The 15,274-nt window shown below is 41.1% G+C and overlaps 1 protein-coding gene across 2 annotated transcripts in view; it reads right to left on the bottom strand.

The window, feature by feature from the left end:
* sh3rf1 (SH3 domain containing ring finger 1) overlaps positions 1 to 10,272 on the bottom strand; it is a 34,127-nt gene extending 23,855 nt beyond the window's left edge. Inside the window, exons 1-3 of one of the 2 annotated variants that reach the window (XM_036007259.1) lie at positions 10,108 to 10,271; positions 9,945 to 10,031; positions 8,555 to 9,060 (exon numbers count right to left, since the gene is read on the bottom strand). In XM_036007259.1, the coding sequence (XP_035863152.1) occupies positions 8,555 to 8,935 (381 nt within the window). In that variant the 5' untranslated portion in view covers positions 8,936 to 9,060; positions 9,945 to 10,031; positions 10,108 to 10,271. Of the gene's footprint in view, positions 1 to 8,554; positions 9,061 to 9,944 lie in introns of both variants that reach the window. The other variant, XR_004898794.1, reaches the window with a different exon arrangement.
* Between the last annotated feature and the right edge of the window lie 5,002 nt (positions 10,273 to 15,274).

Raw genomic sequence — 15,274 nt, 5'->3', positions numbered from 1 at the left:
ACAGGACTGTGCCGCACTATTACAGCAGTTCTCCTCCGTTTAAATAATTTGAGTTTTCAGCACTATTAGTATAGAAGAAAGTATTAGTAAGGAATCTATGCTTTTCATATCTATCTTGGTTTTAACTGGCCAGTAGAGGCAGGGGCAGGGCTCATAACCCTAGAGACATTTGACAAGCAGAGAATTCTGCTGGCATACTAGACTCCAATTGCAAAAAATCCCAGGTTGCTGTGGTTACTCAGCCCACAGTAATACCATTAAGAACTGGGGAGTAAGGAGAGACAGATGCTGGTGCCTCTAAAACTAATCAGCATGTCCATATACATGGGAGCTCATGGGCCTCTCCTTGACATGATCAACATGAAGATCCCACCTTTCTACCATGGAGAATAGAAACACAGGCTGGTTGGCTCAAATCTGGGCTGACATTGCAACATAGTGTTGACGCAGATGTGTTTGTGTACTTACTACACACCTGTGTTTTTGTGGGTGTGCACTGTACAATGGATCTAAAATCAATCTGTGACTCATTAAAACAAACATTGCCGTGGCTTCATCAGGCCACACTTACAGAGGGCTGGGTTTGTGGTTGTGTATAACAACCGGGCTCAAAGTACATTTGCCTCTAATCAGAAATGTATGATGGGATACGAGTGTGAATGTCATTCTGTAGTCAGTGCTTGTGGTGGGATGTGTGTGCATATTATGGATGCAAGCCCCAACCCCAAACTCTTTGTCAGAGCTCTCCCCTATTCAAGTCTACTTTAATAATTAATCACACACTGTCAGCAAGAGAGATCCCACACATGTGGAGTAACTGAGAACACAGTTTCAGTAGCCTGGTTTTCAAGATTTATATTTTCTTCCAAAATAAACTAATATTTAATTCCTAACCATCTGTATTAAAAGAGAAATAAAAAAAAAAGATTATATATATATATATATATATATATATATATATATATATATATATATATATATGTATTTGAACACCCTGCTATTTTGCAAGTTCTCCCACTTAGAAATCATGGAGGGGTCTGAGATTGTTATCGTAGGTGCATGTCCACTGTGAGAGACATAATCTAAAAAAAAAAAATCCAGAAATCACAATGTATGATTTTTTAACTATTTATTTGTATGATACAGCTGCAAATAAGTATTTGAACACCTGAGAAAATCAATGTTAATATTTGGTACAGTAGCCTTTGTTGCAATTACAGAGGTCAAACGTTTCCTGTAGTTTTTCACACACTGCAGGAGGGATTTTGGCCCACTCCTCCACACAGATCTTCTCTAGATCAGTCAGGTTTCTGGGCTGTCGCTGAGAAACACGGAGTTTGAGCTCCCTCCAAAGATTCTCTATTGGGTTTAGGTCTGGAGACTGGCTAGGCCACGCCAGAACCTTGATATGCTTCTTACAGAGCCACTCCTTGGTTATCCTGGCTGTGTGCTTCGGGTCATTGTCATGTTGGAAGACCCAGCCTCGACCCATCTTCAATGCTCTAACTGAGGGAAGGAGGTTGTTCCCCAAAATCTCGCAATACATGGCCCCGGTCATCCTCTCCTTAATACAGTGCAGTCGCCCTGTCCCATGTGCAGAAAAACACCCCCAAAGCATGATGCTACCACCCCCATGCTTCACAGTAGGGATGGTGTTCTTGGGATGGTACTCATCATTCTTCTTCCTCCAAACACAGTTAGTGGAATTATGACCAAAAAGTTCTATTTTGGTCTCATCTGACCACATGACTTTCTCCCATGACTCCTCTGGATCATCCAAATGGTCATTGGCAAACTTAAGACGGGCCTTGACATGTGCTGGTTTAAGCAGGGGAACCTTCTGTGCCATGCATGATTTCAAACCATGACGTCTTAGTGTATTACCAACAGTAACCTTGGAAACGGTGGTCCCAGCTCTTTTCAGGTCATTGACCAGCTCCTCCCGTGTAGTTCTGGGCTGATTTCTCACCTTTCTTAGGATCATTGAGACCCCACGAGGTGAGATCTTGCATGGAGCCCCAGTCCGAGGGAGATTGACAGTCATGTTTAGCTTCTTCCATTTTCTAATGATTGCTCCAACAGTGGACCTTTTTTCACCAAGCTGCTTGGCAATTTCCCCATAGCCCTTTCCAGCCTTGTGGAGGTGTACAATTTTGTCTCTAGTGTCTTTGGACAGCTCTTTGGTCTTGGCCATGTTAGTAGTTGGATTCTTACTGATTGTATGGGGTGGACAGGTGTCTTTATGCAGCTAACAACCTCAAACAGGTGCATCTAATTTAGGATAATAAATGGAGTGGAGGTGGACATTTTAAAAGGCAGACTAACAGGTCTTTGAGGGTCAGAATTCTAGCTGATAGACAGGTGTTCAAATACTTATTTGCAGCTGTATCATACAAATAAATAGTTAAAAAAAAATCATAAATTGTGATTTCTGGATTTCTTTTTTTAGATTATGTCTCTCACAGTGGACATGCACCTACAATGACAATTCCAGACCCCTCCATGATTTCTAAGTGGGAGAACTTGCAAAATAGCAGGGTGTTCAAATACTTATTTTCCTCACTGTGTGGATATATATATATATATATATATATATATATATATATATATATATAGTGATAAATAATAAGATATATAATAAGTGAATGAGCCCATGGTACATAACATGTGATACTTATTACAGCAGATATATGAAAGAATTCACATAATTGCTTTGAATTAAAAGTATGCATCACTCCATCCTCTGGACACAGTACCGGATACGCAGTGCCTTCTCACAACTGAGACAAAGATGTCACTCAGGGGACAACGCAGATTAACTGCACCTCTGGGCCTCAAAGAAAAACAGGAAACTTTTCAGCACATAGCCGAACAGAAAATACCCACGGACGACTTACAGAGGAAAGGCTAGAGATTGGAGGAAAACTTTTAAAATATTTTATAGAATCATTTTTCCCCCTCCATCTCAAAAGGATGTCTGGGAGCACACATCTCTCATGCAGCAGCAAGGTGAAGCAGAGGCAACCACTGCTGCTTGAAGATGTATCAAGAGCCAGTAAAAGCTCCTGGGTCGGGGGTCAAACAACTGAAAACAAAACTCACAGCAAAATCATGATTCATGCCTTAGGGATGGGAACTGAACACTTAACATGCCAGCAGTCAAACGGCCCATGGACGACCAATCCTGGCCCACCAATCACAACACAGGGTGAGAGGTCAAACTGCTCTGTTAAGACCAGGCAGGTAGTAGGGGCACCTGGGGAATAAGGGAGGGACACAATGGGACACATGTTGCCAAACAGCTGAAAAAACAGTCAAAAGAATGTATTCAACTGAAAACAGTTGTAAAACAATTTGGTGGCAATACGTAACACCCAAACCAAGAGACCAGTTGACATAAAAATACTGGAATTACTGGTATAAATTAGATTATTATGTAACAGCAAGCAGGCTCAAAGTGGTTTCTAAGACAAACTATTGATAAGAGCTGGTCCACAAAATATTTTCCCCCATGAACCTTGGCCACTGGACCACACATATAAAATGAGTGCTAAAGAAAGGCTTTCATTGGCCCCCACAGGTGTGACAGGATGGTGGTAAAGCAGGTCATGGCTGCTTTTTTTACTATTGTCATGCTGACACACTTGACAGGAGATGAGATATGGACGGAAGAAGCAGGGGGGGCTTGGGCCATTGGCAAATGTGGCATTTTTTTGGTGGACCACCCAGAATGTATTGTTAAAACCGCTAGAAACCAAAACAAACACCTTTGTGAACAAAACCTACAGTGAGGTGAAATGTAATCATCTATTTGGCATAGGGGTCTAGACATAAGTCATAACTGTAACTAAATGATGGCCAGCTGGCTACCTCTTTAGATGAATATGAAAAGATCCCTTGCACAAGATCCAAGACGTATGCAGAGTCTGCCCTGGGGCTTTCAGGTGCAGAGGCACATCGCTGCATTAATGACTATCAACAGAATCTACAGATTTTATGCATATGGCAGACACAGGCCCCTTCCATCCTTTCAAATTTGCCACACTTACCTGTGAGTCAAAGAACAGCATTACAGCTAACAGCAAAAACAGTACACATAAATACATGTTGACACTTAAAGCTTTACTGAAGAAGGTGAACATGAGCTGGCAAGTGGGACAAGACTAGACGAGCCCAATGTTTAGAGGAGAAACAGTGACCTGCAACTACTCAGAGCATTCCTCAGAGACGCACACATTAACACAAAACATCCTACTCTGTCTGCGGGAAAGAGTCAACCCGTTCCTTTATGTGTCTGGAAAATCTTGAAAGCCCAAAAGGACAAAGACAGGCACACACACCCTTTGTCAGGGGAGTAGTATTGGCCTACAATGAGCAGGCCATGGCTGCACCTACATCACATGATTAGGTCTTTTAATTTCCCACAGTGTTAACGGGCCATTTGTTTATTCATTGCATGTTCTCCAAAACATGGGAAGAATGTGAAATTTGCAAGTAGATGTGAAAGGGATGATAAATGTGTTTGTCTATTCATATTTTAGCAGTGTGATAGACTGCAGACCTGTTCACGGTGCAGATTCCCTTCCTCTTGCCAAATGCATGATGGGATACGCTCCACATCACTGTGAGCTTGTACAGGATGGGTGGTATAGGAAAGAGATAGATGGATAGATTTGCAACCTTTTGGGTTCCAAATCATTAGGTTTAATTTACAACTTGGCAGTGTGAAAATCTCTCATTATCTACCTGTTTTCTGGAAGCTTTAGTTAATAACACAGTCAGAAACCATTCATTAAAAAAATATAAAGTTATAATCTGGCACTGAAAAAACGGTACTTGTCAATAAGAAACAAAATGACTTAAAGTGTGTAAAAACACATAGTGGCAACCAGAGACGCGGACACACAGGTTGCTTCACTAAAAAAACAAGTGTTTTGCTTCCTCAGAATGAGAGTCAGCAGTCAGCCGTAAGAGGAGAACGGGGAGCAGTGCCGACTAACTGTCTAATAAACTCTAATCTCATTAGACCTCTAACAGGCTCCAGCCTGGATTTGCACAGCAAGGAGGGAGGAGGTACATGGCAGAAATATGGGGACAAATACAGCTTGTGTCAGTGTCTCATAAGAGAAAATTACAGGTGGCTCCAAAATCCCTGACACGCACTGTTCGGAAGGCCACGGCTCCTTGGAGACCTCCGTGGGAAATACAGAGGAGGCAAGAGAAAAGTGTGAGCGTGTTGAGAGAGCAGGAATGAATAGACCAAAGCCCTCTTGAAAAATCCCAAGTGGAAAGCAGTAAGTATGTGTTTGCCAGTATGTGGGCAGCGTGAGGGTGTAATGACTGGGTTCTGTCGCGCAGGCAGAGGTCAGCCAGTCGGCCAAGAGGAAAGGCTTCAACAACAATATGATGTCATCAAAGAGGGCCAGCGTGACTCATCGACCTCAGACGGGGGAGGTGCAAAGGAATTTTAATGAGATGCCTCTACATAAGGAACCCATAAACAACATTCTTTTTTCCTCTGTAGAAATAAATCAACTACAAAGAGAGGGGACAAAACACACCACAACTTCATTATAAAAACACAAGTGGGAGACAAAAGACTTTGCAATGTCTTGTGGGTAGCATTAGACATCTTCCTTTCAATCAGCAGCAAATAATACCAAATTAAAAGGCTGTTTTGCTTCCTGTTTGTTCAGAATGAATTCAGTGGATTTGAAGACAAGTAATGGCAGGTGGAGGATGCCATCAAACATAAGAGGTCTATAAAAAAGGAGAAACCCTTTTTTTTCCTAAAGCTCTCATTACCAAAGACGAGACAATTACCTAATTACATTCCCAGGAGCTGAGTAGGAAAGAATAGCGTCTTATTTCCCATCAACTAAACACACTCGCATCTAATAGGTAGTTGAGTGAAATTATTATTGTTAATTAAAGACTTATCACATAGCATTACTGCATATATTAGAGTTCTAAATGCAACCTAAACTCTAAAGTGTGGCTAATGCACAACATCATTAAAAATGATCATGAAAGCTTTTATGACAAAAACAGAAATGATACTAAAAGAAACTCTATTTTGAGTCTGAGGGAGTACTGGCTCAGCTCTTGAGAGGACCATAATGATAAGTAAAGATATCCACGGAAAGTGCTCTCTAATTCTTCTTCCCTCTTCCTCATTGGCTCCGACCTCTGACTGCCGTGACTCCTGAACCCTGACCTTTGACTTCCAGACAGCTCCAATGGCTTTACTCACTCTCACGCAAAAAATACCACTGGGCTATCTGTTCTCAATCTCTGTGAACAAAATACTGTGTTATATGAGTCAACAAGGGCAAGGGAAAGACAAAACATCCATGTAACGGCGCACCACGGAGGTGAGTCATCAACCTGACTGTGAAGGGCCAGACAACCACAGCTGTACATTCAAGAAGACGAGCCCTTTCATTCCCCTCATCAAAGAAATGCCGGGCCAGTGTCAAACAACTGCGGCGACCCTGGAGATGGTAAGAGGAGGGGCAGTAAGCTGACTGTGCAAGGTTACTCGCTAAACATTTGTCCCTTTTGGTCCTGACGCCTTCCCTTAACACTCATCAGCTTCTGTTACTGGTAGCATTCTATAGACACACAATCTCTGTTGGCCACTATACATGTGTCGGCCAGTCAGTAAGATCAGAGGGGACCCGAAACAAAACCCTGTTGTGCGTCTGTCAGGCAGTCCCCACCGATCTTCCCTCCCAGCCATTCTCTGGCCATATAAGAATTGGAGGTGGAGCTCTGCCTGAACAGGGGCACGGCACCAGAGGAGCTGCTTCAAGCTTTGAGATACCCCAAATAACAGGGGGGACATACGACAAACAATAAAGAAGTGGGACTGAGAGGGTGTCACCCAGGGGCAGTGAAGCGCTCAGTCCCCATGAAGCAGCACTGGCCAGAGACCAGACTGGGCAATCAGCGAGAGCTTTGATCTCTGCCTTTTATGTTCTGAAAACGTTACACCTGCACAGCCATGTCTTCTCTTGTTCTCTGTCAGCAGCAGAATGCCTTAGGATGGCGGAATAGGCTTGAGGGGCCCTATCAGTCAATAACATGAAATCCAACAGTTGGAAACACAAGAAAAATAGGAATCAGAATGCACTTCACAATTATACACACTCAGACAAAACACTTTCATACACCGTGTGTGCATTAGGGAGGATCTATGCTTACACTGAGGGAGTATAATAAACTGTCAATCTTAAAAACATAAGAGAGGTGAAATAATGTGGTAGTTTCAAATGTCCACCTCTTTATCTCCAACAAACAGGCTTTTCAGAATCCAGGGGAATTCCACAATGCACAAACAGCTTTGAAATAAGCACGAATCTTCTGAAGTGATACTATGGCAAATGAGGCGGGTCCCCCAGTAGAGATTTACAGCAAGGTCTCTGATCTTCATACCTGCATGGCTAGGCAGACACATTATCAGCGCTTTGACATTCCAATGATTCTACACAGGACCTTGACATCTTTTCATCTACCTTATCCTCCCTACGTGGAGACCAAGGTGCTCAAAGAGGGGCCTGCGGGTTTTCCACGTCTCTACTCTCGCATTTGTTTGAGCCAGGTTTTCAACATGCAATAATATTACAGCAAGTGTAATTTAGGTATATTTACAGTATAAATGTTGTTAAGACAATATTATTTACTTGATAATGTAACATGTTATATCTTCTGTTATGTGCTGATATTAAAACTCCACAACAAATAGACTGGGCAGCTCAGGGAAAGTAGCACATTCTGAAGCAACAATATATATATATATATATATATATATGGGTATTGGCTTTCCCAAAGAGGAGTGTAAATAAGTGTTAGAGGTAAAGGGTTCAATAAATTACATTAAAATGGCACCAAAACATTAAAGCACTAGCCTACATGCCAGAACATCTGAGCCTCAGCATCTGCTTTCATCTTGTTTCCACATAAGTATTAGGACAAAAACACTGACAAGTTAAAGTCAACCCATATTTTCTTGGGCTTACAGAAGCTCATCTCTCTCTCTCATCTATTTAAATAAAACTGCTGAAACACAGGGTCGAGGCAATTTACATTTTCCCTCTGCTTCCACTACACTTTACAGCTCCTCTCGGCACTGCAGCTTAAACAACCAGCCTGTAGTCCCGCCCTGCATTTCTCACCTACATTCACAAGCAACACTACAGCAAGGATGTCAACTGCAAGAAAGACTTTGGCATATGGCATCGTCAGCAACTAAGAAAGAACCCTTCTTACAGAAAAAAGCCCCGATGCAGTCGGCAAAGAGGGCAGAATCATTTGTTGGCTCCACTGCTAACTGCTCTCAATCACTGCCATTAGTTTGGCTTCTAGTCAACTGGCTGGCTTTCGGATCACCATGATAACAGTTAATCCGCAGCAAAGATTAGAGAGCCAGTAATGCAACATGCTGCTTGTAATCCACACAGATTTTCTCTATTTTGTTTTAGCATGACCCAAACAATGGGAGGCACAGATTCGTGGTCACTGATCCATGTTTAGTCACAGTGAGTATACTCACCCGTACAAGGGTGCTCTTAGCCTGAGCTCGCTGGGGTTGTGCTCCTGGGGTGCCCTGGTCCCTGGTTCCACTGCTGTGTGCTCTGGCCATGGCTCCAGATGTACCATTTGTGCAGACTCCAGCCCCAGGACCAGCCCTCCGAGGCCTCTGCTTGATGCCATCTAACAGGCGCACAAGAAGGATATTGCTGGGGAGTTCATCAACAGCACACTCCACCAACGTGCGACACTCTGGGCAGCGCAACTCTCCACGTGAGCCTAGGATGCCTTGGAGACATCTGCGGCAGAAGGTGTGCTGACAGGGAAGAACCTTTGCCGAAGCATCCAGCCGCTCCAGACAAACAGGGCACTCAAGCAAATCCAACAATACTGACTCGTCCATTCTCTGTGTGCTCTGCCACTACTTCAGCAGAAAAACATGATGCTGATAAGGTTTTTGTTTGGAAGCAGGACCAGTACTGTCACGTCACTCCCATACCTCGGCTGTGGCCATGGCATCTGCATCAGCTGTAAAACAGGGTCAAGACATGCAAATGAACCAACTGTGCACACAAGAAATAGGTCATGGTAAGCATGCAACAGACATCCCATATGGCTGTAACTGTGTAGTGTTGCTTCATCTGTTGAGCACGGGAAATGTTATATTTCAGCTCTAACACTGAGAAACTGACACATTCACGCCACATTTATTGTTGCAGCTGTTCAGCTGACAGTAATGAGCTCACAACACTGGCAAAACACAGAACTACTGTCATTAGAGTAACCAATAAGGGATTAAAGGCTAAGTTAATCTGATTTCTCGACAGCAGATAATTACACCTAGAACTGAGAGAAAGCTACAGCAACGGTGCCGGGGGTGAATAACTGTGATTTGTCTTTCAAGAGTAAACACATGGGGAGAAATGTATCAAGAATTTGAGCAACTCACAAATAAAAAATACTACTACCAAATCAGCCAAATGCAACCTGTCCTATAAATGCTGACATCACAAGATGTTTCAATGATACAAACCCAAATATTCCAAGCTTGTACAGCGAGAGTGTAAGTTAACGTTACTCCGGATAAATGTCAATATTACGTAAGACTTAACGTGTACTGATACTTTTTATGACTGGTACTCAGCACTGGTAGTGTTATCTCGGAAAAGCCAGAACTAAAACTACCAATGTGCAAATTAAAGTAAGTTTGCTAGCAAACATCGCTCGCTAGCGAGGGGGCTACTTTAATGTTGCCACCCTTTAAAGTAACGTTTCCGTTAACAATTAACAAGTTTTACAGCACTCGTAACTGTTACTTAACAAATGTTTTCTATAACTTCTCGTACGAAAGCATATTATCTCTTTAATGAACACTTAAAAACCATTCGCCCAATAAAAGCAATTGAGCTTACCTCTTCCAAAACAGGACTCCTCCTCTTGTTGCCCCGTATCTCCGAATTTTTTTGCTTTCTTGCTAACGTTACTAGTTAGCAAGCCACCTGGAATATACAAGCTACTTATCTGAATTATTGGTCAGACAAATACTACTGTTCTTCCAAGATAGGTTTTCTTTACAGCGTATAGTATAAAATAACTTCTGTCAGATACTCAAGTAAAACCTAACATGAAAGGGACACAGGCGAGACAACGGAACTCCAACTGCACCGAGCGCCATGCTAGTAGTACGCTACTTCTGTTCTGTTCTGCTGGACTCTGCTGTGTTGCTGGAAACAAGCAAGAGGGGAGAGGGGGAGGAAGTGTGTGGCCTTCAAGGGTCGTCGGAAAAGGGGTCAATTATGGCGGTTAAGTGGTAAGGACACATAAACGAGCCAACAAATGAGCTGTAACGTTTGCAAATAGTTAGAAGTTTGTAACTGTGTTAGTAATTGATATAGTAATTGATTATACTTTTGACAGATTAATAAAACAACAAACCGGCACGAATGGTCTCTGTGTTTTTACCTTTTTTATAATTTTTTTTACAGTCATGGTTCTCAGCGGGACTGGACATTACTGTCACCATATCTATGACTGTCACTTTCCATGATTTCGTCGTAAAACTAACCAATTCTACAAACACTTACTTTGTGTCATTATTAATATTTAGATAGGCCTAACATTATTTCCTTCCAAAAGTAGCCTAACGTTAGTTGATAGCCTATTAATCCTACTGAGGACTACCACCGTGGAAATCAGGAATTTCCGAGGTGCACAAGAAGGCAGCGTCTAACGTTGTCAAACGGGCGTGAACTTGATCGTCATGTAATGTGTCAAGAAAAAGCAGCATCTTTTCCCAGGCGGAGTGGAAAATAACTTGTTTTTCATTTCATTTATTTGGCAACCCTCATGGACATGTTGGGTTATTAGCTGAAAGTCAGCAATTTGGCAATGTAGTTGAATTGCATAGCTACTTATTGTATCTCTATGGATGCTCTCTGTTGCATTTCAGCAGCATTCTCTATTCAGTTACATTCATATAACATTCTGAATTTCAGATACAATGAAGAGGTGTGCGGACGCTCTACTCCTTTTCTTGATATACGTAATAGATAACCGATAACTGGTCTAGGCTACTCACTTTCCCAGACATTCTTTTACTCTTTTTGTTGCACCATACTGTAACTGAGTAGCACAGAGTGAATAGGGACATCTGGTGGTCACATTTATCAGAAGTTTCTAGTGAAAGCAAACAGCACCAATTTACTACTCTGCTACTCTTTAGTCCTGGGCCAACAAACTTATGACAAAGTCACACGTACAGGATTTTGATGCTATAGTAGCTTCAATATCTTTTAATCTATTGTTTATTTCTTATTAATGTTTAATAAGAGTTTGTGTATAGTATGCACCAATCACCAAGGCAAATTCCACGTAGGGTAACTACTGTGGCAATAAACTCCTTTCTGATTCTGTCTTTTTCTTGTGACAGCTAGAAATAAATGGTGTTTTATGAAATTACAACTGTCCTTATTGCATTTAATGTGATCTTTGCATTGCAAAAAAATTAGATTATTCTAATATAAATTGCAACAAACAAGAACATTAAAACCCTGGATTATACTACTGTTTATCTTATCTTGAGGCAAAAGCAAACTGATGGACCGGTCATTGGCTGATATAAAACTAAACAAAAGCACCACAGGGAGAGCACTTCTCCTAAAGGCACTGCTTTTATTACAAAAAACACATTTGGAATAGACCTCTGACTCCTAATAACCTTGACAGCAAAGGCACACAACTACTTGAGGGAGATGACAGCAAGTGAGACACAGCCAGGCAATAAACATGTGATTTATTTTTATCTCATTTGGAGGACACTGCATACTGAGCAAGAGGGAGAGATGAGGGAGAGCAAGAAAAGAGCAATAAAGAAGGAGATTTATACGGAGGTGGCTGTCTTCTGTCACATGTGATCCCATGGGAGCTGGCAGGAGCCCTCAGGTCATATTTCCTCACCGCGAAGAGGCAGGGAATCTGCCCCTCCACCTCAGCTGAGACAATGGCCCCTGCCCTCCTTTTCTGCTTGACCCGTATGCATTACCCCACACACACACACACACACACACACACACACACACACACACGCTGCACACATTCAGCTATGTTTTGTGTGAAAAAGCTTCAGTAGACACCACTTAATATTATTCAGAAAGGCAGCAGGAATGATTTGTCGTCTTTGAAAGGCAATCATCTTTCATAATGACTGCACCTGAAGGCAAAAACAAGATCACTGTGTGCACACACTCTCAGAAACACACACACACACACACGCATACACACACACACACACACACACACACACTCATCTGATGGAGGTGACAGCTGTTACTGCCTGTAAATGGGGACAAGGAAAGCAGGAGAGGACATGAAAAGACATATGTCCAATCTCCAGGAAATGGATGAACCTTGGCAGAAATAGTGCCTCTCTAATACAGTCATTACTGTAAATAGATGTCCAAGATGTGTGTTGTTCACAAGTTGACAATATTGCATTATTCACTTTTTAAAACAACAATGTCTAGATTGAAACCAGACCAACATTTCTAGGGCTTAATATGCTAATGAGATCAGGACACTCACATCCAGTGATCACCATTTGTATTAGGCTACTTTGATAAGGCTTTCAAACTTACTAACTCAGCCAGAGGCAACCTGCCTTTTAAATTAGATTAGGGACCATAGCTGAATGTCAATGAATGCCGCTTGATAACGGTTGAGTGCATTTATTTCTCTGTGGGGTGATTTTTCCCTTTGGGGGCTGGGATCAAGCCAAACACAGACCTTATAGAACATTCAAACCAAGAATTTAATTAATTTCTTCCCAAGTAAAATGCCAAACAGAGAAAATGGGTTGCAATTAGGGTTCAAAATTACCCCCATCTACTAGCCAAATGCTGGTATTTTTGCTTCACTTAGCAGCCAAAACAAACAATGGTTATCTATTGAGCAGCTGGTAAAATTTGAACATACATTAGCCATTTGGCTGGTGGATGAAAAAGTTAATTTTGAACCCTGGTTGGACTGTATTCTTCCTAAGTCATATTCTGATCTGTCTTTTTGATTTCCTCATAGCCCGGTCTAATTTTAGTAGTTATCAAATCTAACAGAAATCATGAACAAAGAACTCAAGTGATCAGTTGCATTCGGTCTATACAGATGAACTTACCACTATTGAGGTCTTTCTTTTGTGTGTAACTAGTAAGCTTCTGTAGGCCCAGGAAACCAGTAGAATAACAAATCAAAAAGAAAAAGTTGACATTCATGAACAAAATCAACACTGGTGCTATAACCTGACTCCAGACTGAGCCCATAATGTCATTTCTTCATGAAATACTTCAAAGAAAGCCATGAGCATTTTGTCAGAACCCCTTTTCATTGTATGACAGTTGCCTATCTTTATGTACTCGATATACCTCTTAACAAATAAAATGCAAATCATGACTGAGATAAAACTGCCACCCTTGCATAATATGAGCCACATAGCAGAACATAAAACAGAATTACCAAATCTGAAATGGAACAACAAACAACGCCACCATGCAGCATAAATATTGAATGAAGTGCTCTGTTGTGCACGACATGTAACAGCTTTAAGTGCTATTCCTCTCTGTCCTTTGACTACCAGCCTAAATCAAGTTAAAGTGGATAGTATGGAAGGCCAGAGCCAGCCAGAATCCACACAATTACTATTTACAATGTAATCCAACACATAACCCTATGACATTTAATGATTTAATGTAAAATTGACTTAGCATTTGCATATTCAATATGACATACAACGTGCAACCTCAGCTTGAAAATGCATGCTGGGGGTTTACATTTGAAATTTAATGATGCCATCATTTAGCACAGATGACAAAAGTTTGCAGTTTAATTTGAATAAAGGCAGATCCATGCTAGGCTTGGTGTTTGAAATCTGCCAGTGTCATCCATCAAAGCTAGAAGGCAAGATGTAAATGGGTTGTTGGGAGCAAAATACCTTGTTGTCTTGTTCTGGACTCAGAATAGAGGAAACACATTTACAAATTCTTAAATTACTACCGCATTAAAGTCAGGATATGCTGCAAAGCTCCTTGGTTTGTTTATCGTTATTGGGAAGATGCTACAGTCAACTACTTGGTTATGCTCCATCTCAGAGGAAACACACCTTCTCCTGCCACACTAAATCAGACATGGTGGTAGAACACTGGAGGCTCTTGTTATAGTATTCCACAGGGATTGCAACTACAAATAAATCTTGCTAGCTGACAGAAAGGTTAGTGGTCTGTTGAAGAGCTGTGGATATTAATCTCTCTCTCTCTCTCTCTCTCTCTCTCTACTTCACATTTCAAATCCAAGACTCTCAATATAATGTAGGACAGCTGATTTGTAAGCACAGATATGTTGACACTTATATACCATACTTTACAGTCATGGGCAGAATATTAAACAATGGTCCCCAGCACCTCTTCTACATTAAGCATACACACAGATTTAATAGTTTAAAATAAATATTTTTGTTCTTGGTTTCTGTCTCTTTGTAGTCATTACACATCTGTCTGGTTTTGTGTCTCTTTGTTGTCATTTTGGGTCACTTTGTAGTTGTTTTTTCTGTGGCTGTTTTGCCCATTTTTGGAGTAGTTTTACATCTCTTTGTACTCTAGTTGCTCTGTGTCTCTTTGTAGTCATTTTGTGTCTCTTTGTAGTCATTATGAGTCTCTTCCTGGTTGGTGCGTGTCTCTTCTTTTTAAACCAATGTGCAATATTGTAATCCATGTGCACTTTTCTCAATGCAGTTTTTGACTACTTCATTTATCTATTTATCTTTAGGCACTATATTTATATTTAAATCTTAAATCTCAGACTATACTCATATTGCACTATTCTTTCCCTCTCTTCAATTGTTATTGTATATTTTTTGTAAAATTGTAAATTCTATTGTATTGTTATACTGTATACTTAACAGTATTGTTTTTATATTTCTTACTGTCCTTTCTGTTTTTATATGTTAAGTGAGTGTTGTACTTTGAGAGCAAAGATTAACCAGAGTTAAATTCCTTGTTTGTTTACGCAAACCTGGCCAATAAAGCTGATTCTGATTCTATTTATTTAGTATTATCGTTGTTATCGTGTGTATGAATGCATGTGTGGAGAGAATGTTTTTTTTTTTAACGTTTTTAATGATACAATTCTATACGAGTGACGAGGGGGGGGGGTGCTGTGTCCGGTAGGCCCATTCAGTAACCCATCCATGCTTACAGTC

Source organism: Sander lucioperca, chromosome 11 (assembly GCF_008315115.2).
Source record: "Sander lucioperca isolate FBNREF2018 chromosome 11, SLUC_FBN_1.2, whole genome shotgun sequence".
NCBI classification, from domain to species: Eukaryota; Metazoa; Chordata; class Actinopteri; order Perciformes; family Percidae; genus Sander; species Sander lucioperca.
The sequence above is the reverse complement of the archived record's forward strand: the minus strand, read 5'-3'. Positions and strand labels throughout refer to the sequence as shown.